The 24,793-nt window shown below is 30.7% G+C and overlaps 1 protein-coding gene across 1 annotated transcript in view; it reads left to right on the top strand.

Annotated features, from left to right (window-relative positions):
• Positions 1 to 23,895, top strand: part of Chd64 (calponin 3) — an 80,466-nt gene extending 56,571 nt beyond the window's left edge. Inside the window, exons 2-4 of the mRNA XM_014424189.3 lie at positions 12,993 to 13,129; positions 20,700 to 20,904; positions 23,068 to 23,895. Of these exons, the coding sequence (XP_014279675.1) occupies positions 12,993 to 13,129; positions 20,700 to 20,904; positions 23,068 to 23,238 (513 nt within the window). The 3' untranslated portion in view covers positions 23,239 to 23,895. The remainder of the gene's footprint in view (positions 1 to 12,992; positions 13,130 to 20,699; positions 20,905 to 23,067) is intronic.
• The last annotated feature ends 898 nt before the right edge of the window (positions 23,896 to 24,793 follow it).

Raw genomic sequence — 24,793 nt, 5'->3', positions numbered from 1 at the left:
TCTTGGAAATCAAGGGATATAAGATAAAATTTTTTTTTTTGTTATTTGTCTTTATTTTGGTTGAATCAAAAAATATTTGGTGGAGGGGAGGGTATTGGTACTTTATTTCTAGAGATTTTATAGAATAAATCTCCTTAACTAATTTATCGTTTTTTCTTTATTTTATTTTATTTTTTTAATTCGGATCACTATATTATATTAGTGCCGTGGGATATAAAGAACAAGAATAATATTTTTTTTTAGTATTTTATCGTATTTCTCAATCTTGGGAAAATTTCTTGAATCAACATAAATATTAATCAACATAATCTTAGTTTTTATTTTGCAGTAATTCAAACTGCCTATTGCCTGTTGGCCAGGCATAAATTCATAAGATGCCTTCATAAGATCACACAGATGCCCGAACCAAGATATGGGGTTATTGCTCCAGCAGACTTTTCTAAAAGAAAAAAAATAATAAATAAACCTGTAACACTATGCCCATTTGGTCTTGGTTTCTGTAGTTGATGAGGAATTAATGTTCTTTAATCAGCTCTAACTAATACAAGAATGTGAAATGGTCAGTATCCCCAAATAACCGTCTGTCTGACTCGAACCTGAGCCGGGTTTCCTAGTTCTGTGACCATACCCACTGAAGCTAAGCCATTCTTCACAATTTTGTGTTCTAATAAATGAAACTAATAGAAAATTGTTTCTAATAATTAATAATTGATAATAAAATGATTTTCGAAGAAAAGAAGCACGTAACAATTTTTGCCTACAACAGAATCCATTAAACCCCCTCAAGACCTAAATATACGAAACCTTTCATCCTTTAAACACGCAAGATCCTTCCTACTGTGGTGTTATTCTTTTGGTGGGTTACTCTTTTGGTTATTCGTTCGTTCTCAATAATATTAATTAAATTATACCGGGTGCATGAAACCATGTTTAAAAAACCTTCAGCTGTTGTTCTCCTGAACTTAGTGCCACGTTTCTATTTGCAAATTAAATTAATTACAGCGCCTTAATAAGGAACATTCTTAAATTGATTTCTGGACACTTTGAGGTATAAAATTATAGGGTTTAGTGATACGATCAAGGCCTAATCTCTTGATTAATATCTAAATATAATGTCCTTGCGGAGGTAACAGGAATAATATTCAGAATATTATATGTAAAGTGACATTGGAATGGTTTTGAGCGACGGTGTTATTCCTCATTTGTAGGCGTTGTTAACTCCCACGCGGCAGCAGGAGTCACCTGGACTGACTCGACGTTTCACTGGAATTTATTTTTATAAAGGAAGGTGATTTCAACTGATCGGCACTTCAAGTCCTCTTGGAAAAATCCTTGTGCAATAATTACATATGGTTATTCATAGATATAAATTTTTTTTTAATCTCTGTGGAATATTACAACCTATTTCTCATATCCTAATCAAGTTTTAGGTAATTATAATTCGACTGGTAAGTACAAACCACTTAATCTCCTAGAAATATGTAGCAGTCAAATCTATACATGCATTTACTTTATCAACATGCATATATATGAGGATGTAATTATTAGTGGTAGTAGTAGTGGGTTGTAACCAGCAACAACAAATTACAATTTTTTAGTCTTAAACGGTTTGTTTCACTACATCTTCCTGAACTTGGTCCTTGAAAGAAAACATATATAAAAAAAACTGTGGTGTGCCAAGTCTGCCAGGAGAACATACCATAGTTTGGACTTGATATACAAAACTTTTATCATTAACAAAAATCTTTTGGTATTACCTCAATTGTTGAAAGTAGCCATTATTCGACTTTTGTTTTACAAGAATCTAAATTAAAAAAATCCTAAAATTTTTTAACCAAAATTTTGTTTAATTTAAACTTACATTTATAAAATTTTTAAATAAAATAGACACAAAGATGTATACAAATCTGGAAGTGACATGGTATTGACTGCTCCCTAAGGCAAGCTCGGGCCTTCCCACGCGACATTATCACCCACTCATCAATCACCCGGTTATCTGGATCACAGCCGATCGCTCTTCAATCATTAGTGCTTTACGTTGACACCCGATAATTTTTTAATAATTTAATCTAATGTACAGTCTGGATCAAACTCTTGACATTAGTAATCAGTCAGATGCTATATGCAGTAAACTTCCGAAAGAAGAAAGCAAACCAATGTGAGAATATGAGAATACTCCATGTTAAATATGAGAATATCAAAAGAATTACTTCAAGTAAAGTAAAGTAGAATTCTCAAATGTCCTGAAAACACTTTGCTATCTTTAGACAGTTCCTATGATTGCTGAGTTTTTTTCTCCCACCTTGACTAAGACAAGGGATATTCATGATCTTTAGTTTAACATGGTTAAACGTAAATTAAATGGATAAATATATCTTTCTTTTACCATGTTTAAACGAAATAACATATAACATGGTTTAGAGTCTGTTGCTAGGTCTGCTTAATGGAGACTGACGTCACGCAGCAGACCAGCCGAGCTCTAAACAATTTTGTTTGTTGTCGTGTTAGGTTACTTGCTCGCGGTTTGTGTAAGTATTGTTTTGGACGTTTTTAAAAGTATTAAAGCAATGAATAATAATAATGTAATGACAGTTGTTAGTTAGCTCATCTTGATTCTCTTCCCCACAAGTTTGAAAATGAACAAGACACTAAGTCGCCAAACTTTCATATAACTTCCACTTTTCACTCAATTTAGGCATGTTGTAATAAATTACTTTAATCAAAACTTAGAAGTAAACAATAACACGAAGTTTTGGAAGGGGATGCTATAAAACAAGTAGGTTGGTAGAAAATTCGCTGGGATTTCTGATGCATTTAACGTTTAAAATAACTTTAAATAGGGCTGCTCACAATCCAATACTTATTATATTTAACATGGTAAAGCATTTTAAATTTAACAGATCATGAATACCGCTATTATGTGGTATATATTGGATTGACTGGTAGGTTTGGGAAGATACTGAAGAGACGAATGAATAGCTTCATTACATTCATAGACTCCTTTCTGTCCCCAATGGATTGATATCCCGAGTTAAAGCGGATTTATTGTTTTTCTGACTGCAATACTTCCTAGATGGATTTCTATCACAATCTTTTTAGAACCAAAAAAATTCTAGGAACTACCCACTCAGGTTTATGGTAGTTCTGGGTACACAACTCACCTTGCAAAAACCTCCCCTTCTATAGGGTCTTTTTTTAAGCCCGATAGAACTTGAAATTGTAAAAAATAACACAAAAAATTAAATTGTAATCAAAATTTTTTTTTTATTCGAAAGATCAATACGTGACATTAACATTTGAAAATGATTTCGGGCATATGGGCACCGCGGCTGTTCTTGACGAAGCGCATTCTGTAAAATTGTGTTCAGCGATGAGGCGCATTTTTGGCTTAACGGGTTTGTTAATAAGCAAAATTGCCGCATATGGTCGTGCGATTTGACACCTCTCGATTATTTCCTGTGGGGCTACGTGAAGTCACTGGTTTATGCTGATAAACCAGCAACAATTGACGCCTTGGAGGCCAGCATTGTTCGTGTTATTCGTGACATACGGCCAGCAGTGCTCGAAAAAGTGGCCCAAAATTGGACGTCCAGAATGCGCTTCGTCAAGAACAGCCGCGGTGCCCATATGCCCGAAATCATTTTCAAATGTTAATGTCACGTATTGATCTTTCGAATAAAAAAAAAATTTTGATTACAATTTAATTTTTTGTGTTATTTTTTACAATTTCAAGTTCTATCGGGCTTAAAAAAACACCCTATAGCTCTGTCCCGTCGAACTACAAATTTTACTATTGAATGTGGATAGTTGACAGTAGATTAATATGTGGAGAAGATAGTCGGGGGTGCGGTCAGAAAATAAACAAAAGTTATTTACCCGTGCCAACGTTTCGGGGATCTTGTGGGAGAGATTCTGGCTAAACAGAATGATACTTCTTGTTTGCTTACACAATTCTATGATCAATCCCAAACAAATTAGGAGGTGTAATATAGGAGGTGTCAATCCTTATTTAAGAATCATACCAATGATACCAATAATCATAAACAAAAGAAAATTTCAAGGAAATTTCTTTTACCTTATTAAAAAAAAGTTTATTATAAAGAATAATAACAATTATAATTCTATTAACATGAATTGGAGCACTACTAGCAGAACATTTTTAGTGGCCAAGTACTACCAACAGGAATATACTTTTCATATTATATCATTAATCTTTTAATAATTAAAATCTGAGATAAAATACTAGAAAAGTTAATAAGTTTTAGAAAAGCTTATAGTTTGAAAGTATACAAAGAAAGTTAATTTATTTAGTTGATTTTACGTACCCCATACAACTTTTCCGTTTATTTCGACAGGAGTAAATGCCCTATTTTTATTTTCGTTTTGTTTAACACGTATTTATTCACCTATATATCTAGCGGAATTTCGCCTTGAAAATTATTAATGGGAAAGGTAAAGCGAGCCAAGTTGGGCGTTAAAATCATGTCTACTATTCCTGACATAATGAGCCGTCCTTCCTTGGAATTAGTTCTATGAAAGGACCTTTCTGTAAGGACTCTTACCATGGCCACACCAATCCTCGGTCCAGGGTTGCAGGTCATAATCCTGGAGCCGGTTCCATAACTTCCTCCCTGCTCCCCCGCACCTGGTCCAGGCGGTATTGTAGGTCATGGAAGGGACTACCTCACTCGGAGTATCGATTCTGTTTTCGCGCTCGTCTACGTCATTCCTTTTCTTTTTTATAAAAACAAAACGTAATAAAAACATTTGTTTTAGGATTTCCATTTAAACCCAGTAATAAAATTTTAACATTACCAGGTTTTGATTACAATATAATTATGAAACTTTTATCCATGCTATGTTTATGATTTCTTAACTACTTACCAAACCCTAAAAAAAAAAACTGATTATTAATTTTTTCTAAGTTCATTATGTCATTATTTCATATCGATACTTTCATTATTAAAACGTTTTTTTTTTCGTACGTATCCTCTTCTTTTATGTGTTTGTTCGAAAACATATCAGCAAAGAATCCAGAAAATGGTCCTATTAAAATATATTAAACCTTTTTATATTCATTTATTTAATAATTTGTCACAGAAGAAACAACTGTAAAAAAAAATTTGCCTTAACTCGACAGAATTACATATCTAAAATATATATGATATAATATTGAAAAAAAAAATTTAAAAATCAATATATAAAAAAAATGCTGACTGCACATGGATACAGAAATTACAATAAGGTCATAAAATTACAACTTTTTAAAATTAATTAAGGGGACAAATCATGCCAATGTTCAACTAATTAAATAGGCATGATTCATGGCCCTTATTAATTAAATATTTTTCCGACTATCGAAGTGATCATCAAAATTTATATAACAATTAGCCTTGTTAATTACTTAGATTTTTATAAATTATCTTCGATTTATTTTATTATTTTAAACTAAAATATTTAAATTTTCGAAAAACGCCAATAAATATTTTTTAAAAGGGTTTATAAAATAAGCATAATTAATCCCTGTTTTAAACATTTAAATTTATTTTATCAGATTATCTTCTAGAGCCTGAGGGATTTCGGGGAACTTGAACAATAATTCGTCTTTTACGAAAAAATAACTTCAAGAATTTACTCAAATTTAATTCAAGTTACTTTAGAAAGAAAAAAAAAATGACCTTTTGATATAAGACTAGTCATTGTATTTTATAATAAAATTTGTTTTTAATTTAAATCTGATTGTAAAAAACGAGCTGAGACTAGAGTCTGCGAATGGATTATTAAAAAAAAAAATGTTTTTGCAAGTATCTTTGAACCGAGATATACTTTCACCCGAAAATATAAGTATTGATTATTATTGATTAGCTCATCCACAAACTAGAATAAATATATTTTTGAAATTCTTTAACTATTGGTTTTGAATCACTAAACTTATTCAACAAACTGTAATTTTTCTATCTTTTCAAATCCATAAGATTACTTTTCTTTATGTGCTGGCTTCAGGACTGAACTGAAAATGATCTTTAACTTGAAAAAAAAGGATCATTTTATAAAATTAAAATTTCCTAAGACATGAGGATTTTTACAATACTCAAGGGAATAAATCCGGTAAATAAGAAAATAAATTAGAGTGCACTGTAATGTCTCAACCGTTAGTAAGTGAGTGTTCGTTTATTTTTCAAGTCCTATAAATTATGATAAAATAATATTATAAAAAAAGAAATGTTTAACGTTTATAAGTACGAACTACCTACAGTATTTACGCACAGCGTTGTAGATATACATATTAAAAACATGGCCGGTTATTATAACAGAATAGAAGGGTCGATTTTACATTCCGTGGGGCCGTCACAAAATAAAGGTCAACCCGCTCAGGCAAGAATCGGATCAACCTACCCTATATTTTTTTATAATCAGCAAGTCCGATCGAGAGCAAGGATCTAAGTACTCCCATAGAAACTAGAAAGTGTTATAAAAAATATCAAAGCCATGAAAGCTAAAAGTTAAAGACTTCTACAATGAAAGTTAGAACTGGTACAATATATGCAATAGTGATTTCATTTGTTTGCGTGGGAAGTGATAACTTGGAGACCACATCCTATCAAATTATGTTTATCAAGTGGCGCAAAAGGAAAACTGCAACCAAACCTTCCAGCAAGATACTTCATCTAACTATTGTGTTCATCGAAACAATAGGGAATATCTTAATGGTTAATGTTTCTTTAATAAAATCATATTTCAATATTGATCACTTTCAAGTCACACCCAACGAAATAATCAGTAAGAAAAATTATTAATTTTAGTTTGACTACAGTCCTAGTCGTAAATAAAGGATTTTATAAAATCAAATCATTTCACTCTATACAGATATGGTTTTAGATTGTAACATGAAAGAGACATTGCTCAAGAAATATTATTATTGACTATTTTCTTCTTCTTCTTGTGGAAAAGTTCTTAGTCTCTTTGGAAGTGGTTACTACTCATTCGAAAATAAATTTTTTATCTCAAATCAAACAAATTCCTATCTTATGAGGGACTCCAGGGCAAGATAAGGTTCGAGTCAACACATGGAATAAGAGATTGTCTGCACAAGCAAACTTCTAGACAAAATATCTATTTGCTTATCTATCGAAATGTCATCACTACTCCAAAGAACCAAATCTTGAGTCATCATATAGTGACAGACATTTTATTTTAAGAATCTTTAATTGTGGTAGTTGTATAATATTGACAGTCATTGATGTCCATTAATAATTCATGTGATTAAAAAAAAAATTCACGTTTACGATGTCGGTGATTCATAGTAGCTATCAACTGAAGTCAAATATTAATAGATAAAGATAATGGTTTGTCACCGCACAGAAATATTTTATGACACTTTGGAAGCAGATTTTTTTTTAAAATCTATTTTATAGGTACTATTTTACCTAGGATTTACAAAATTTACTCATATTTTTGTTTTCGCTATTTTTAAAAATATAACGAAAAGAGCCTCTTAAAGCAGCACCATTATTCATACATATTTCTTGAGAATTAAAATATTAAACAGTTATTGAAAAAAAAATTATATTTCTTGATATGTGATCAATACTACCACAATATATGATCATTAGAATCCTACACCTATGTAGGTAGACGATGTGTATATCAAAAAACAATTCATTCATAAATTGGTATTTTATTGTTTCATGACAAAAAAAAAAGATTGTATTAAATATAGGTTTTTATTTTTACTTAATTATACATTTAAAATAAACATTAAATTAATAAGCATAACTCAAATTTAAAAATAAATAATTTATCTTACTAGATTTTTATAAAAACGCGGTCCGTAATTTTATAAACAGGTCTTTGACGATAAAAAATTATGAATAATCATTTTTTTTTTTAGGAAAATAAATTTTATTCAATGATGAGGACACTAAAAATAACAGAAATGTACAATTAAAAAAAACAGATCTAAAAGAAACTAGAAAAAAAAATCTAGATTAGAGGAAGATAATGATTGTTAACCAACGTTTCGCCCCACATTGCAGAGCTTCTTAGGGGCTGATTAACGTTGGTTAACAATAAATAGTTTTATTGTTACTATTTTGAAACCTTTATAGACCGCCACCCGGACTATCTTCCTTCAATCTACTTCATACGGTCAACTATCTTCTTCCAATAAAAAAATAATCTAGTTTATATGAACAGTTTAAAATGTATCAATAAGCATTAATTAATAACATAAGTCATTAATGTCTTCTTAGGGACTGATAAAAGCGACGTTCTGATGCCAACGTAGATTGAAACGTTGGTTAACAATACATTGTTTTATTGTTACTATTTTGAAACCTTTATTGACCATCACCCGGACTATCTTCCTTCAATCTACTTCATACGATCAACTATCTTCTTCCAATAAAAAAATAATCTAGTTTATATGAACAGTTTAAAATGTATCAATAAGCATTAATTAATAATATAAGTCATTAATGTCTTGCATAAAAAATGTTCTGTTTGTTTTATAACTTAAGCACATACTTTCCTAAAAATTCAAGGAAAATAAACTCTGTGAATTTTTTACTAAAATGATTTTTTTATATTATATAAATTAATATAATTCAACAGTATGTATCCTCTTAAAGAATCGAAAAACATATCTGGGCTACATGTTAAAATATTTTTTAATGTAATGTTATAGCTCTCTAGTTCTAATACTAGAACTTTATTTTATTTGGAAATGATTCCATATCAAAAGAATTTATGAAACGTGATGTCCTTAAGAGGCAACGCTCGGTTATAGTCCTTGCTCCAATCTTCCTTAGCTGATAACGTTATCTAACACAATAATAGGTCATTAAGATTTTCAATTACGGTTTTCTTAAAGCAATGAAAGCATTATCGAAATAAAAAATCGACAGCTTTAGGTAAATTGTTCGGCCTAACCTAATATTATAGAGCTTCTTCTGGTATGAGAAATACAAGAATAGACAATGACGAATATCCTTTTCTGTGAACAAAACCGCAGAGGGCATACCCTACTCAAGGACAAACTTTCGGATGAGTGTCCTTAGCCACTTCCAATTAGCAAGGAGGATGAAAGAATGTACATTCCTCACCTGGTGGCACAGGTGGCTTCGTCAGGGCAATTAGCTAACACCTGTAGCATTGTTTGGGAGGGACGGCTCTCAGGACCCAGGAGTTGGAAAATACGGTCTGATCATTTTTTGTGAAAACCAAAAATATATAATGAGATAGAGGGGAAACATAAGTTTGATCCGAAGATGTTATCAACCGATTGAAATCAATAAAATACAGTGAGGTTTGGATGATTATTTACTTTTTACTCTTGAGTTCAAATAAGTTTTAATAAGAAGAAATTCTACGGGAAAAGTTTGTTTTGACAGAAATATGAAAATTGAGAAAATAAAAAAAGACCCTGTTGAGATTGAAACTAATAGTTTCAGCGGCAGTGACTGAAAATCAATAGAACACTGATGGATTCCTCTGAAAGAGAATAACGTCAGATTATGGATCAGCTGTCAAATTAGAGAGTCAAGTTCCATTACGGTTTCATACACGGCAGATGGTAATAATTCAAAACTAAAGATGAGAAAAAATGTAATTAATGTTTTATAATATTTATACAATACATTATTAAATTATATTTTTGTTATAAAATTTTACTTATAAACTTGGTTGTTGCATGAGATTGCTGACAGTATAAACTCCTTTTTCAACCATTGGTCAAGAAATTGGGGCGAATACTGATTCCAAGAAACTGTATGGGTTGTTGAGATGAAACTATATTTTTATTTATGTTCTTTCATAATCAAGAGTTCTGTGATTGCTGTCAAATTCGAATATAAAATCAAAAAAAATTTAATTCCCTGGAATGACAGTAAATAGCTAGCCGATCAATGTTCCGCCAATTCGGGTAGAGATCAAAGATCACATAAATGCAGAACGGAAACGGCACATCTCACACCAACACAAAAAAAAGTCCAAATAGGAGCAGAAGATTGCTCCAAGACAGTGCAACATACACTTTATATATACAGAAGATCAGTATATCAGAACAACATGATAACAAAGTAAGTATCACTATTCTACAAGAAGTATTAAAACGACAATACATCTATATTTAGATTAATAAATATTTTAAAATTCATTAAGTCATCAAATAAAAAACAAACCACACTATTACAACAGGACTGTTTAGAAATTTATTAATTTTCAGAAATCGCCTTAGAAGTTATACTTTTTCAACATTTATTCTGAATCAACTATTATGTATTACCTAATAAAGCCATGTTCCTCTGTCTTATAGTTTCCTTAATATTTTGAACTCTAATTATGTAATTACAACATAAGAAAAAGCCCTAACTATATTAGATGCAATACTCATCCCTCTTGTACATATTATTACAAAAGCACATCTAGTTAGATTTATTTAAAACGCAAAATGTTTCACAATACAAACTATTCAAATTTCCGCTCTCAGTTTAATAACAGAAATATAAATCTTAATTATGTGCGATATCTGAAGCATCAAAAATACAATGATGATGAAACCAATATTAAAATATCGACTAATCAATCAAATTTTATTTAATTAATAATTTGAAACAATTTTGGAAAGGTGCAGTTTTCCAGTTACAACAACTTTAATATCCAAAAAAGTACTGACTAGAGGATGTTTTGGGGCGATGTGTCACTCCTACAGCAATAACGTTCAGTATATAAGAGACTCGATGTAGTATTCTGGTTGCCTTACAATATTAAAAATATAAGAGACTCAATGTAATATTCTGGTTGCCTTACAATATTAAAAATATTTCGGACTACAACCTATTTACTCATCATTCACTTTAGACCCAGTGATGGTATCTTGGCCATGGCAGATCCTCCCACCTGCCCAGCAGCTGCAAAGACGAGTATATTGCCACAGCTGGTACATGAGCCACTCATTTTCATTTTTTTATGGATGTGTAGATGAAGGTTACTTTCTCTTCCTAGCATCAAGATCAACAAGACTTTCATGAATCTTTGAAAAGACTTGATCACTGCTAGAGTAAACATTTCATTCGAGTAAACCAGGTATAAAGAACAGATTTCAGGAAAGATGGATGACGATAATAAATTATAAACATCTGTACATCACGAACAACTGTATATTCGAGCTAATAAACGTTGATAAATGATAATGAAAGAATGTGATGTCTGTCTGTCCATCAATATAGACAGCAGTTTATACATCATACCAATCAATGGATTGATGTTTGGATTTCTTTTTTACCAATCTGACCTTTTGTAGATATGAAAATAAACATTCGAATTAACTTTTATTTAAAACTGTTAGGATGATATATGTTTGTCCAGTTAATCAAACAAACACTTTGTAAGATGAAAACAACTGAATGTACGAGTATCAATAGAACACTAAATATAGGCGACAATGCAATTTAAAAAAAATCATTTTTTTTAAAACTATTAAACTATTATTCTTATTACTAAAAAAAGATTACTTTATGGAAATCAAGTTAGTAATAGCAATAACGACACACTTGCCAACCACTCTTCTAAGGAATATATTCAAGTTGTCGTTTACAAAAATATCACAGGCACTTCGATGGTGTTTTAAGACATCGCCTCCATTACCCAATATCTGCTGTGAGGGTCTACTAAGCTCTTGTTTCCAAAAGTTACGCACATCGGCTCTCTTTGCCTCTACATACACAAACAATACCTTGATGCCGTTTTTCGATTTCAGGGACTTAAAATTTAATCTTTAAATATTGCTCTATCTCAAAGTCTCTCATGTCGTTCATCGACCAACCTACTCGCTATAGTTGTCCGTTTGAAAAGTCAGATAAGTAAGGCTACCATGGAGGGCGGGAGTGGAGGGTTTGATGCCGTATTTCGATTTCAGGGGCTTTTTAAATATTGCTCTATCCCCAGTCTCTCCTTCCCGTTTTAAGCTAATATTTCGAAAGTGATATAGGGCCCTCGCTCTCCGGGGGTTTAGCGGGGCGGGTCCGGCGGGGAAGGGTGGCCTTAAGGCTTAACATCACAAATTAGTACATTTTAAAATTTCTACTTTTGACTAATATGAATATATAACTGTAAAAATGCTGAATTTTCATCTTTTACTCCATTTTAAAATTAATATTCTATTCATATTTTCGATATCTTGGCTCATACAGTTTCCTTTAAATGTTGGTTTTCAAATTAAATGCTAGAGGACTCTTATTGTAAACCGATTATAGATTTGTGAAGGGTCATTATCAAATATTGTCAAAAGGAATTCGACAGTTCCTTATCAGCAGAATCAGATTCCTTGCCCCTTGAAAACTTAAAAAAAAAAAATTATATATTAATTAAATAAATAATTTAATTTTTATCCATTACATTCTCAACACATTTTATTTTCTTTACAAGTCCGACGTTTCCACCAATTCGGCCATCTTCAAGGACGATCTTCATACAATTTTGGGCAGCCCGTAGCTCAGTGGTTAAGACACAGTCTGGCCAATTAGTTGTCTATTGGCGGTGCCGGTTCGAATCCGGCCTGGGGCGTCGACTTTTTTCATTGAGTGGCGGTTCCACAAATTGAAGAACTTTGACCCCCAGCCATGGTTAGGCCAGTATAGGACTCCAATGGGAGTCTTGGCCGAAAAAAAAAGAAAAATACAATTTTTGAACTAAATGATTTAAAAACTCAACCTCATGCAGGCTATTATGCCCAGGTAAATAAAATAAAATGTGTTGAGTCTATAATGGATAAAAATAAAATAATTTATTTAATCAAAATTAACCAGTCTCAAGAAAGTATCTGAGATTACAAATAAAATTATATATTAACTTTTATGATTGCTTTTCCGGAAAATTCTTTTAAAGCTTACTCGAAATTCTACCATTTTGGAAAAATAAACCATTTTTTTCCCTATGTTCACATAAAAAGTATATTTGTTTACGATATTGTATAACTTAATTTTTTTTTCTAGATCAACAGTAAGTACAATGAGGAGCACGCTACTGAATGCCTGGAATGGATCAAGGCCATCATCGGAGAGCCCAGCAACACTTCTGGTGATATGGACAACTTCTATGCGGTTCTTAACGACGGCGTGCTTCTTTGCAGGTTATTATTATTATTTTATTAAAGAATTTATTTATGTTGTAAAAAATATCACAAAAATATTTTTTAGTCTAATATTGAAAGTTCTGCACTCGGGGAACAAAATCCTTCAGAAGGTAATTTAATTAGCTGGATGGAGGGCAAACTTGAGAGTAAACTCTTTCCCCCTAAGTAATAAGTTAATGGGAAAGCGACCCGTGTTAATTACGGGATAGAATTACCTTTAATTAAGGAACAAGATACATTATGAGATGGATCACACCTGTCAACCTTGAAGACTATTAAAAATATACATCTTAGCAACTTAATCTGATCCATGATAGATAAAAATAATCTTGAATTAACAAAATCATTGAAAAGTTCTTTTCCTTCCTTTTAGTTTCTCACGCAATTTTATATGTTAGTTGGAGTTTAGAGGCGACACTAGTCCCTCCTAGCAAATTCATCTTTTATCACTTATCAGAGTCTTGTATCCCAATCGAAGTTTAAAAAACGGACTGTTCCTGATAAAAAGCTGTTATAATTGTTACGTATTGTCTCCTAGATAATATTTATATTCCAAAGAACCAACTTTAGGACACCGAGAAATTTTCTCCAAGCGATAGTTTCAAGTAAATATTTAGTATGCGCTCTTTAATATCGTAAATAACTAATAATAAAACATTAATATATTATAATTCAAAATAATGAGCACTATTTTAAGTAATAATGAACGAACAGATCAAGAGAAACTGAACCGAATAAGAAAACAAACTGTTTCTTCCAAATATATTCAGTGCTGATAGGTTAAGGAGAAGTAAGCAAATGAGTCAGAACGTACTTTTTGAGAAACATGGTAGCGGGATTATTTTTAAGAAAAGTGGTGGACATAGAAGGGCTGTGTAATAAATAACAGCATCTTAGCCACATTAGGAGTAAAATATGCTAGTGGAGTCCTCGAGGAACGCCAATGGACATGTTTGTAAGACGGGAGACGATCGGAAGGCTCGCTAGATGATGGAATTACATTCATAGAAAAGTGCCCTGTTGGTAAGCCAAGGTTTAAGAAGAATGGCTACAGGCAGATACATGTGTAAGAGATGGACAGAAGTAAACCCACGCCAAGCAGCAATAAAGAGATAGTGAAAAAAAAATGTTCCATTTCAAGATAATGATTGAGAGTACACAGATAAGATTTAAGATTATAAATGGGAACGGCTTTTTCAATTTTTTTAATTTCAAGTGGGAGCGCAGTAGCCACGGGGCAAAGCGCGTGGCTACTAACTCTAAGGACCCAAGTTCGAATCCGGCTGAGCAGAAAATTGTTTTCTGTTACACTATAGCCGTCAGTCAAATCCTGTGGGTTCTGGAGTCCTCCTGGGGTCCTCCCAACCTCTTAAATTGGGTAAATATCTGGCGGTCGAGCGTGATTCTGACCAAATCACCTCCTTGCACAACCGTAGGTCTAGTAACAGTACTTCTTTACAAAGTACTGAACCCCTGACCCTTCATTGGCTGTAGCGGTACAGATTTTAATTTCAAGTATTACGAAAAAATCACTTTTAGCCTTAATTCAACTCATATAGGCATAAACCAAATTTTAATCTAATATTTTAATATTTAATCTAGAGGGAAAGATTAATTAAACACAGGCAACTGAGCTCAATTAAGGATTAAAACAGATTAAGATCTCAGATTTTCCTGTAGTAACATGAATTATTCAAGATATAGTGCAGAATGGGAAACCAAGTGAGAAAATGATAATTTGACATTGCTTTCCGCTCAGCTAACCGCCACCCCGTTTTCTATTTTCACCCTATGATGGCTGATAGTAGACAGTTTAATTTATATGGAAATGGGAACGGTGTCGTCCTGGAAAGTGGTTACAAGTTTACCCCAACAAGGTTAGAGGCGAAGCGGGTGTGGGCGGTGCTGTAGTGTGAGTGCGAGCCCTTTCACAAAGTGGCTTTTAGGTCACCGCGGTCTTTGAGTCTTTGAGGAAAGTTCTCTCTCCAAGGAGTTCACAAGTTCAAAAGAGGGCTCATTGTTTATCTTCCCCTTCCTAACTGTTTAATCAAATCAGCTCCATCATCCTTAAAGTGCGGGGCTGAACTTTAGCTCGGTGGGTCTTTATTAGAGTGATTCAATTCAAAACATGAAAAAATAGATTATAATTTTGAATTTATCGTTTTTTATTATTATATACATATAATTATGAAATTAAATGGCCAAAATTAAATATTATTTTAATAAATACATTTTTCTTTATGAAGAGAACTTCCGTGGATCATTCGGTCATATGAAATATTTGTAATATCGTTACTTCGTTCAAACAAATATAAATTCTTTCCAGAAAAGTAGACCCATATTTTATGTGAAATAGAGATGAAGATATTAAACAGAAGATAACTTAAAAACTACCTCTATAACCCATGAATTATGTTGTTTTCTGTTCTCGATAAGAAAATAATTTTTCTGGAATCTGAAGTCCCTTCAGAATAATAATACTGAAAATAATAATTGTGCTTTAATCTATAAGAGTAGAAAGCAAAAAATTAATGTATATTAAATATTATAATAATATTAAATTAATTTACAAATTTTGGTTGAAGAACAGAACAATAATTTCAATTTTTTTTGGATCTGAATGGATAGGAAGCATGGAATAGGCGGGATTTGGAGTTGGGAAGGGTATTGAAGCCGGTAATAAAAGTAAATTGGAAGATCTGGTAATCAAAGATTTAATGAAAGAACGGGTATTGCCAGAATGTAGTACTGTCTTATATCTATAATGACTATGCAGGAAAAATATGTGGTCAGCAAGCAAGGTTGTAATAAAAATACCCATAAAACCTTATAATTAACAAAGAAAATGAGGCATTGTAATTATGAAAGTAAAAATAAAACGACATAATCTTGCAAAAGTATAAAAATTTTGATAAACCAAAACTATTGAGAATATAAAAAATCTTCAAAATAATTATTTAATTGATAAAAAATTGTAACAAGTAGTTAAGACTAAAAAAAAATATTATTTAACATTTTTCTAATTTATGATTTCTATAAGAATCATTTTATAAATTTATTTCTTATGTTTTTTTTTTAATCTTTATTATTGATAAAAATATTACAAAATTAAATAAAAGTGCACCTGTAATTTATACGTGTAATAACGATATATTTTCATATGAAATACAAATACATGAATGATACACATCAAACAACAAAAGCATCAATAATCAACGGTAAAATTTTTCTTACATATTGTATATCACAGACAGAATTTCACCTCTGTTGAGATCCTCATACAATTGTACCGCTGCTAGAGGAGGAATGTGGAACGAAGTGATGTAGATCTCTAAAGAATAGAAAAAAAAATATCCCGAAGGATCTTCATAAAGTAGCATAAAAGAGAGGACAGAAGAAGTGAAATGGGAGACGGCAAGACGAATTCCATTAAGTTCAATAAGATGTCCCAGATCCTCCATGAAAGGCCCTCAATACATTCATTCCACAGAGATCTAATTTCTAAAGTTGATTTTAAAAAACTTATTTTGATTTGGTATCTACTTTATTTTATTCATACCATTCCATAAATGCTTACAGAGCTTTTTACAAACAGAATCAGTGTGGAAATGATTTGATTTTGAGGTTTTTTTATGGCTAGTGCAATCATCATGCATTTTAAAATTAATTTTTGTCACCGAAAATTGCTATTTTGGATTTTTAAAAGTCCTTTATAAAACTTAAATGAATACAGCAAACAATATTTCTGTATAATTGAATCCGTCTGTTGGTTCTGTAATCGTTATAGTAGATCTACAATTAAGATAGGATCTTAGAATATCTCCAGGAACAAACAAAAAATAGGAAAATGGAAAAACCAAACGTAGAACTGGTATACCTTATACCAGAGAACCTTGTAAATCATCGAATCAAAAAAGAAAACATTAGTGGAGAAGGATGAAGGGAAAAAATTGTGATTTAGCTAGAAAACGCAATGAATAAGGGAAACTGCTATCAACTAAATTTATCGACTATATCAAATATTATTACAATCGAGTAAGACCTCGGCCGTAAATATTTATTAGCGAAATTAAAATCAAGAGATTCTGAAATGAAGGTATCTGCTTCTGTGCATCAGATTCCAGAATGCAACTCTGCTTACGTTACATATAACTTATTAATTCGGGTGGCTCTTGTAATCGGAATATCACTTAAGAACCCCCAAAATATTCTATATAATTTTTTTTTACTAGCAACAATACAACCTAGAGCCAAAAAGAAAGTTTTTCGTTCGTAGCGTATCGATGGAGAGGAAGGCGCAATAGAGCCCTCTAATGGCGGTTAGGGGAAGTAATTAATGTGTGAACCTTGTACAGAGCAATCCCTACTGGAGCATTGTTCCCTCTCACCATAGTCCAAGGAGGGAATATATTCGCTCAAATCATGCATTTGTGGTCATACCATCTTTCGGGTTAACCGCTTTATTCAAATCTTTATCGAAGTATCATTATACTAAAACTACTATCGAGCTTACATAAGCAGTAAACTTCTTAGCATGACCTCAAAATTTACAACACCACGCTATGCTACCTTGATCTCTAACTCATCTTACGAAATATGATTTTTTTTTTTTAAGTATACCGTTAATGATTCAGCTCCTCGAGTGGCCATGATCTCACCCATTAGGCATTCCATCTGTGCAACGTCAGCAGGTTTCGTATTGCATTATAACATCTTCAAGAGCCTAACACTTTCCATGGTCCAGTGTCGCAACAGAAATCTATTTCTGCCCGTATTGGAAAAACATGATCCTTATATGGTAAAGATCTGATGCTTTTAACTGTTGTACTGAAATGAATTAGATTTTTTAATGAAAACACGATCGACAACATATTTCTGAAATTTTATAAAAATAATAAGACTTGTCGATGCATTATGTGCAGTTTTGAACTGTGTTTCATTCTGGAACATTTTACTGAAGAAGAATAAAGTATCCTGTAGAAAAACATGAAAAGGAATAACTATGTTAGTATTAATAAAATACGCGAGTTACACTCCACAGTAGTTAGAAATTGCTTATAATCTAATGTCATTAGTATAATTAAGAGATTACTGCAGTAATTAATTTTATAGTAGCGTATTACTTGGGGGCAATGGGATGAGAAATCGAGCTATCTTTCTCACGATTAATCCATATCGTTACAAGCCAATTGTACTAAGAGTTTCCAGATGTTTTTTCGCTCAATGTATGAAAATTTATTTATTTTTCATCGTTTATTTTAAAGTTTAACTCCAAGATTCATCCTATTATATTATCTTTGGAATACATGCAATTAAAAATTAAATTGAAACTTTTTTTGTTAGTCAGATATACCACTAATGAAAGTCCACTGTATACAATCATAAAACCTACCGGTTACAAAAATGTTCCAGTTTTAAAATACCCTGTTATCTGTTCTGTTGTCAGACCTTTTTCTACCTGTGGCTATCTACAGGTTTGGTTGGATCCCTTTTAAGGTATTTCTTATCTTGTGAAAAAGTATAACAATTCTTCCAAGCACAAGCACCTTAATAGGAGCTTTTACAACTCTTATGTCAAACTGCAGAAAGGTTTAACAAAAATATTATTATAGCTAATATTGAAACTAGAGGTCTATGCTTCAACAACATATAGTAGATTTATAATCCACAGAAGTTAATTTAATTAAAATAAAAATGAAGTAATAAGGTCAGTACCTAATTAAAAATATATGCTATATATATATTTCTTTTTAATCTCTCGATATTTATTAATTTGAATTTAAAATGACCTGCATATGCTTTCTTTTTTTTAAGTTACACTTTGTATTGAAATCATACTAAAGCTATTGTCAACAACTCCAAGGACAGAATGTTTTTAAGAAGTATGTCCTACCTCCATGCCCCAATAGAGTATTAATAATATCAACAAGATTAGAAAAGTATAATAGTAAATTATTTTTAATAAATCATTAAACAAATTATTCATTTCGCTTACCTCGCAAGATAAGAAAAATATGTACTTGCATTATTAGTTTGGGGGTATTGAAGCTGAATGTAAAAGTTATTATAAAGTATTCATCATATTAATTAATTACAGTTATTTCAAAACAAGTTTCTAAGAATCATTGTTCATAAGATATAGTCAATCACATTGTGAAATGCAGTTGGAATTCATTAAAAAACCAATAACAAAATTCCATTCCCTTTCATCAGCAGTAAAAATTGCAGTAGTGGCTTACAATGTAGGAAACCAACTTCATTTCTAAAATTGAAAACCAGACTAATCATTCTGCTATGAACTCTGAATTTATTTATTTCATTTTTTTTTCAAATTACTTTTTAGTATATCAGATAGTTATTTATTTTATTCATTTTATAAATATTAGTTGTATTTTTTTTTTTTTTTGGTAATTTGTGTTTCTTTAATACTTCAATTAGATATTTATTATTGCTATTTCTTAGATATATTACTTTGTTTTTTTACTACTTTATTTTTATTAATTAATTTATTCAATATTTGTAACATTGCAAATGACTAGGGATGACTTTTTTGCACATGGCTAAACTCCCATATTAATAATTATAAAAATGAATCTAAATGTTATCCTAACTATTAAAGGCCCACCAGGACAATCTGTTAGTAAAGAAATATAAAAATATTCTGGTTAAAATATCCAAAGTAAAAAACTTTCATCTTATATAGGGATGCATGGTGCATTAAAGTATGAAGTTCAGGTGAAAAAAATTTTTTTAGTAACAATAAGTCAGTAAGCAACTTTGAAATATAGCTATTTACCAAGCCAAAATTTCCATAAAATAAAGTTTCACAGAAGAGAATAAGAGGATATAAAAAAATATAAAACCATTGAGAAAGCTATAATGACCTAAGGTCTTTTCAGTCTTTTTTTTGTTATTTTTGTGTATCTTTCAATTGAAATATGTTCATTGAAGTAATATTTTGTTTCACTATGACGCTATATTTAAGAAACAAATAAATCTTACAAGGGTAGAAAATATTAAAGCCAACCTGTAACTAACGGGATGAAATATTGTTGGAAAATATATGGTAGCTTATCTTTTGAATACTACTGAAACGGATTACAGTCAGGTTCCTGTATACAATGGCCAGGTCATTAATCAAATCTCAGCCTGAATTTTTTTTTTATCCCAGCCTCCCAGTTTTCAACATTGCTTAACCATTTAAAAGCCTTATGAAATCCTTTATGTGATAAAAAGGACAGCTTAAAGTAATTGAAATAAAGTGTTTTAGAAAAAAAAAATTCTAATTAGTTTAAATATGAATAATTAGTTACAACGAATAAAGGGTGGAAAATAAAGTCCTAAAAAGAAATATAACAAATTTCTAATTAGGTTTTGAAATGAGTTATAGCTATCTCCAATATAAATTATCAGAAATAGAACAAATCATTTCAGAATTGGATTAAGTCGCTAGGAAACAAATAATAAATAAAAATAGATTGTTTAAAAAGCTTTTGAACTATTTAAAATTGTAGATAAATTGTTAAGATGAAATAATGTACATCACTAATTACTTTTTGTTCCACAGGCTGATCAACACAATGAAACCAGGATCCATAAAGAAAATTAACGAAAGCAAGATGGCATTCAAATGCATGGAGAATATCAACAATTTCTTGGAAAATGCAAGATCCATGGGAGTTCCAGCACAGGAGACATTCCAAACTGTTGATCTTTGGGAAAAGCAAAACCTCAACTCAGTTGTTATTTGTTTGCAGTCTCTTGGAAGAAAGGTATTACAGAAAAGTCATGTTTTAGTGTACTTATTGATTTGATTATTTCTATAACTATATTGAAAATATTCCTTTAGAATCCTTTAATCCCCATAGAGACTTATATCTCAAAATAACTAAACACTGAATTTAAGAAAATAATTAAAATTATTAGTCACAAAGTCACTTAATGGCTTCAGATTTTTTTTTTTTCAAAAAACATAAAATTACTCAATCTACTCAATTACTTATCTCATTCTATTCTATGATTTTAAACTTTAAAATTATAAAATATAATGAATTTTACTTAGCAAAGAGTGATAATTGAGGTCTAACCAGATAGCAACATCTATTGGTCAATTACTAAAATAACATAAGAATTACTAAAATCAAATCGTTAATTTTTAAAAAATGATTTTAATTAGTCAGGGCATTGCAAATGATGCAAGGGTTAATTAGATTTAACAGATTTAGATTTACACAGTTTGAAACTTTTTACCAGGATATTAAACATATAGAGGCAATACACAACTAATATTAATGAAACACAATGCTTCCAGGATATACTAAATTACTTAAATCAAAAAGATAAAAATTTAATATAAAATTATACTTATTTCAAATACAATGGGCAATGAAATAACATCAATTACCTAAAGAAAAAAAATATGTAAAATTGAATTATTTATTTTTACTACTTAAACAGTAGAAAAATGATAGTGTATAATTATCATGCATTTCAAAATTACAAGTTTGTCACATTTAGGCAGTTTTAAAAATGCTATGTTTAAAAAAATACTATAACAGATAGTTCAAACAACAAGCATTTCATAAATGAATGGAAAATTTTCAATAAATTTCTTATGGGCTAATAAATAGCTTATTAAAGAATATGAGAAGAAATTAAATTAAAAAACAAAGAACTCATAAGTATTTTATTAACGATTTTTTTTATAGTTTAATTTTACAAAGAATTTTAATTTTAACTGAGATAAAAGCAAACAGCTAGAAACTAATTTAATGTGATTACTAACCTTATCATATTAATCTTAAGTAGAGACGTAGTCCAATATAATACTTTTTATGTAGTAATATACCAATAGATGCATCAACTAAGAGGTATGTGATGGGAATAAAAAAAAATGTTTTAGCCCTTAAAATTATCTGGTACGAACTTGATTAAGAATAAATCATTTCCATTGAAGTCACCTTGGAGTTGAACCTGGTCTTCGGTTTACTATGTAAGCAGTCCTTCCTACCCTGGTTGCACTAAATAAAAATGTTAAACTCCATTAAAGAACTGCGATATCCAGTATTAACTAACAAAATGAACCTTAAAGAAAATTTTCCAGGCCCAGAAATTGACATATTAGCTATTACAGCTCTTGCCAATAAACTGGAGTATTATTTCCTAGAGTCTTACGGCCGAAATCATTGGGTTTGATAGTTGCTTGAAAGACTTCTAACTAATGATAATAGAATCCCTCAACTCGCTTGCACTGAGCGCTTCATATTAAAAACGGTCTAAAATAGGGGATCACAGATCTGCCCACAATATCCCATGAACACCCTCTACCATTATCTGCTATATTGGCTCTTCATATGATGTTGTGGAAGATGCCAAACAAAACTAGGGCTTATATTTTGTAGTTCTGAAGAATCCTGATACCTTCTGAACTAAACACAATCAAATAATAAAAATTTAATAACCAAAAAAAAAAAACTAGTAAATAAGATTTGTAATTGAGCTAATAATAGAATCAAGTTTTTACTATAGATTTTAGGACTAAATGATATTGCGGGATGACTACTACAACTAATTAGCCACGATTTAGATTTTTGGTAAAGCTAGATGTGGATTGTACAGTATCTACTAGTGTACTAAACCTAATGGCATCTAACAATATGTTTCAAGATCTGATTTTACAAGATTTGTTGTTACCTAGTTACAGTACTCACACTTATGATATAAATTTAAGTCAAACACAAGAGAACTACTCCTCTGGTCTTACAGGAACTTATTTGTCAGTTTAAATGAAGTTTCATTGAGCAAAATGTTTCCAAAGAATATCCATTTTAATACTTCAAGGCCATTGCAAAATATTTCAACTTTTTATTTAATTTTAGAATCTTTATCAAATCATTTATTGCAAAAGAAAAATAATAATTTGTTGAACTTTTTAGGGAGCTCAATACGGACAACCATCCATCGGACCAAAGGAGGCTGATAAGAACGTACGAAATTTCAGCGAGGAGCAGATGAGAGCAGGTCAAGGAGTGATCAGCCTTCAGTACGGCAGCAACAAAGGAGCTAACCAGTCCGGAATAAACTTTGGCAACACCAGGCACATGTAATTTGTTTTTTGTTTTTCAGGGAGTAACACCATGTCAGAGGGAAAGTTAAAAGAATTTAGAAAATGCCTCTATCACTTAGTGTACATAGATGAACTAGGTCATATAGATACTTGATAGAATTAAACATTACTACTATAAACCTGTCTTGCAAACTTTCTTATCAAACTGTTGACCACTTTGACCAGCACAAATTACTTATTATAAAGTAAGTAGTTGTTTTTAAAATAAAAAGTTTTGTTAGTAATTCTTTTATAATTTTCACCTCTGATCGTTTTACTGTCATAAAACATGTATTAAGATTAAAATCTCCTTATTTTTACTCTTTTAAAAACAACAAAAAAATTGTAAATAAGAAGAATGCATTTGTTCATTCCATTAATTAGTTGTTAATCAGGTGCTATTTCAGTTTTTGTTTTAGAAGCATTAGTTGATGAATGATGTACTTCCCATATTAGCTCTAATGTGTCATACTGATGGTTGTCCTCCCATAAATACCTAACTGTGCATTTAAATTAATCATAATAGCTATGGCTAAGGCCCTTTGAATTTATATAAAAAAAATTAGTTAAGTGTATTATGTAATATGTATTGTAGAAGAAACATGTATATCTATAAGAGAACAATAAATTATTTTATTTTAATATAGTTTACTTTTAAGAGTTTGTTTTATTTCTAACCCTTCCTCTTGAATACTTTAGAATATATTTTTTTTTAAATTAACTAAGTTTAATTTAATATAGTGGACAATAAGATTCCATCAAACTAAATCTATTAGAGAAAAAAATTCAGCGGGGTGAATAATCAATATACATTGACTTAATAGTGATTAATGTAAACTCCAAAATTGATGTAAAGTGTAAGAAGGCATGGAGGTATGTGTTAACACATCTCATAAAATCTAAGGCTACCTGATCAGATAAGAATTAAACTTGATACTGAAAATAAATGTACTCATTGAACTGAAATTTAAAAAAAAAAATCTCATACCACCCTACTAAAATCTGTTGTAGTATGAGGCCTACAGATTGCTACTTGATAGTGGAGTAACTTAAAAAAGTTGTATTTACTAAATAAAAATACTGGAAGTATTCCAAAGGTATTAGAAAACTGTAATTTCTTTCTCTACTGCTGTCTTCCTCCAAACTATTTAAAAGTGAACCAAATTGTTAAGAAGTAACTCCTTTCTAAGGTACTGTGTTGGTAAAATAAAAACAATATTGTTTAACTGAATAAAAAACAAAAGATAATATATACCACTGATACCGTAGTGTTCTTATAAATCTTATATAATGACTTAGTTATACTACAATAGATACATATATATAAAAGTAAAGAAGGAAAAATGAACAAAGCCATAATGAAGACATTGACAATTGAGAATATGAGCAAAGCCTATAAGTTGATATTTCATACCAGACAGATAGACCCTAAAGAATATCTTATAACAACAAATCTTATAATAAATTGCTGAGAGAAAAAATACCCTCACATTATAGTTTAATAAAAATTGAAGATACAAAAAACAGCATTTGGTAATAAAGCTTTTAACCATTTC

The sequence above is a fragment of the Halyomorpha halys genome, unplaced genomic scaffold (assembly GCF_000696795.3).
Source record: "Halyomorpha halys isolate HHAL.00 unplaced genomic scaffold, Hhal_1.1 Scaffold456.1, whole genome shotgun sequence".
Classification (NCBI taxonomy): domain Eukaryota; kingdom Metazoa; phylum Arthropoda; class Insecta; order Hemiptera; family Pentatomidae; genus Halyomorpha; species Halyomorpha halys.
The sequence above is the reverse complement of the archived record's forward strand: the minus strand, read 5'-3'. Positions and strand labels throughout refer to the sequence as shown.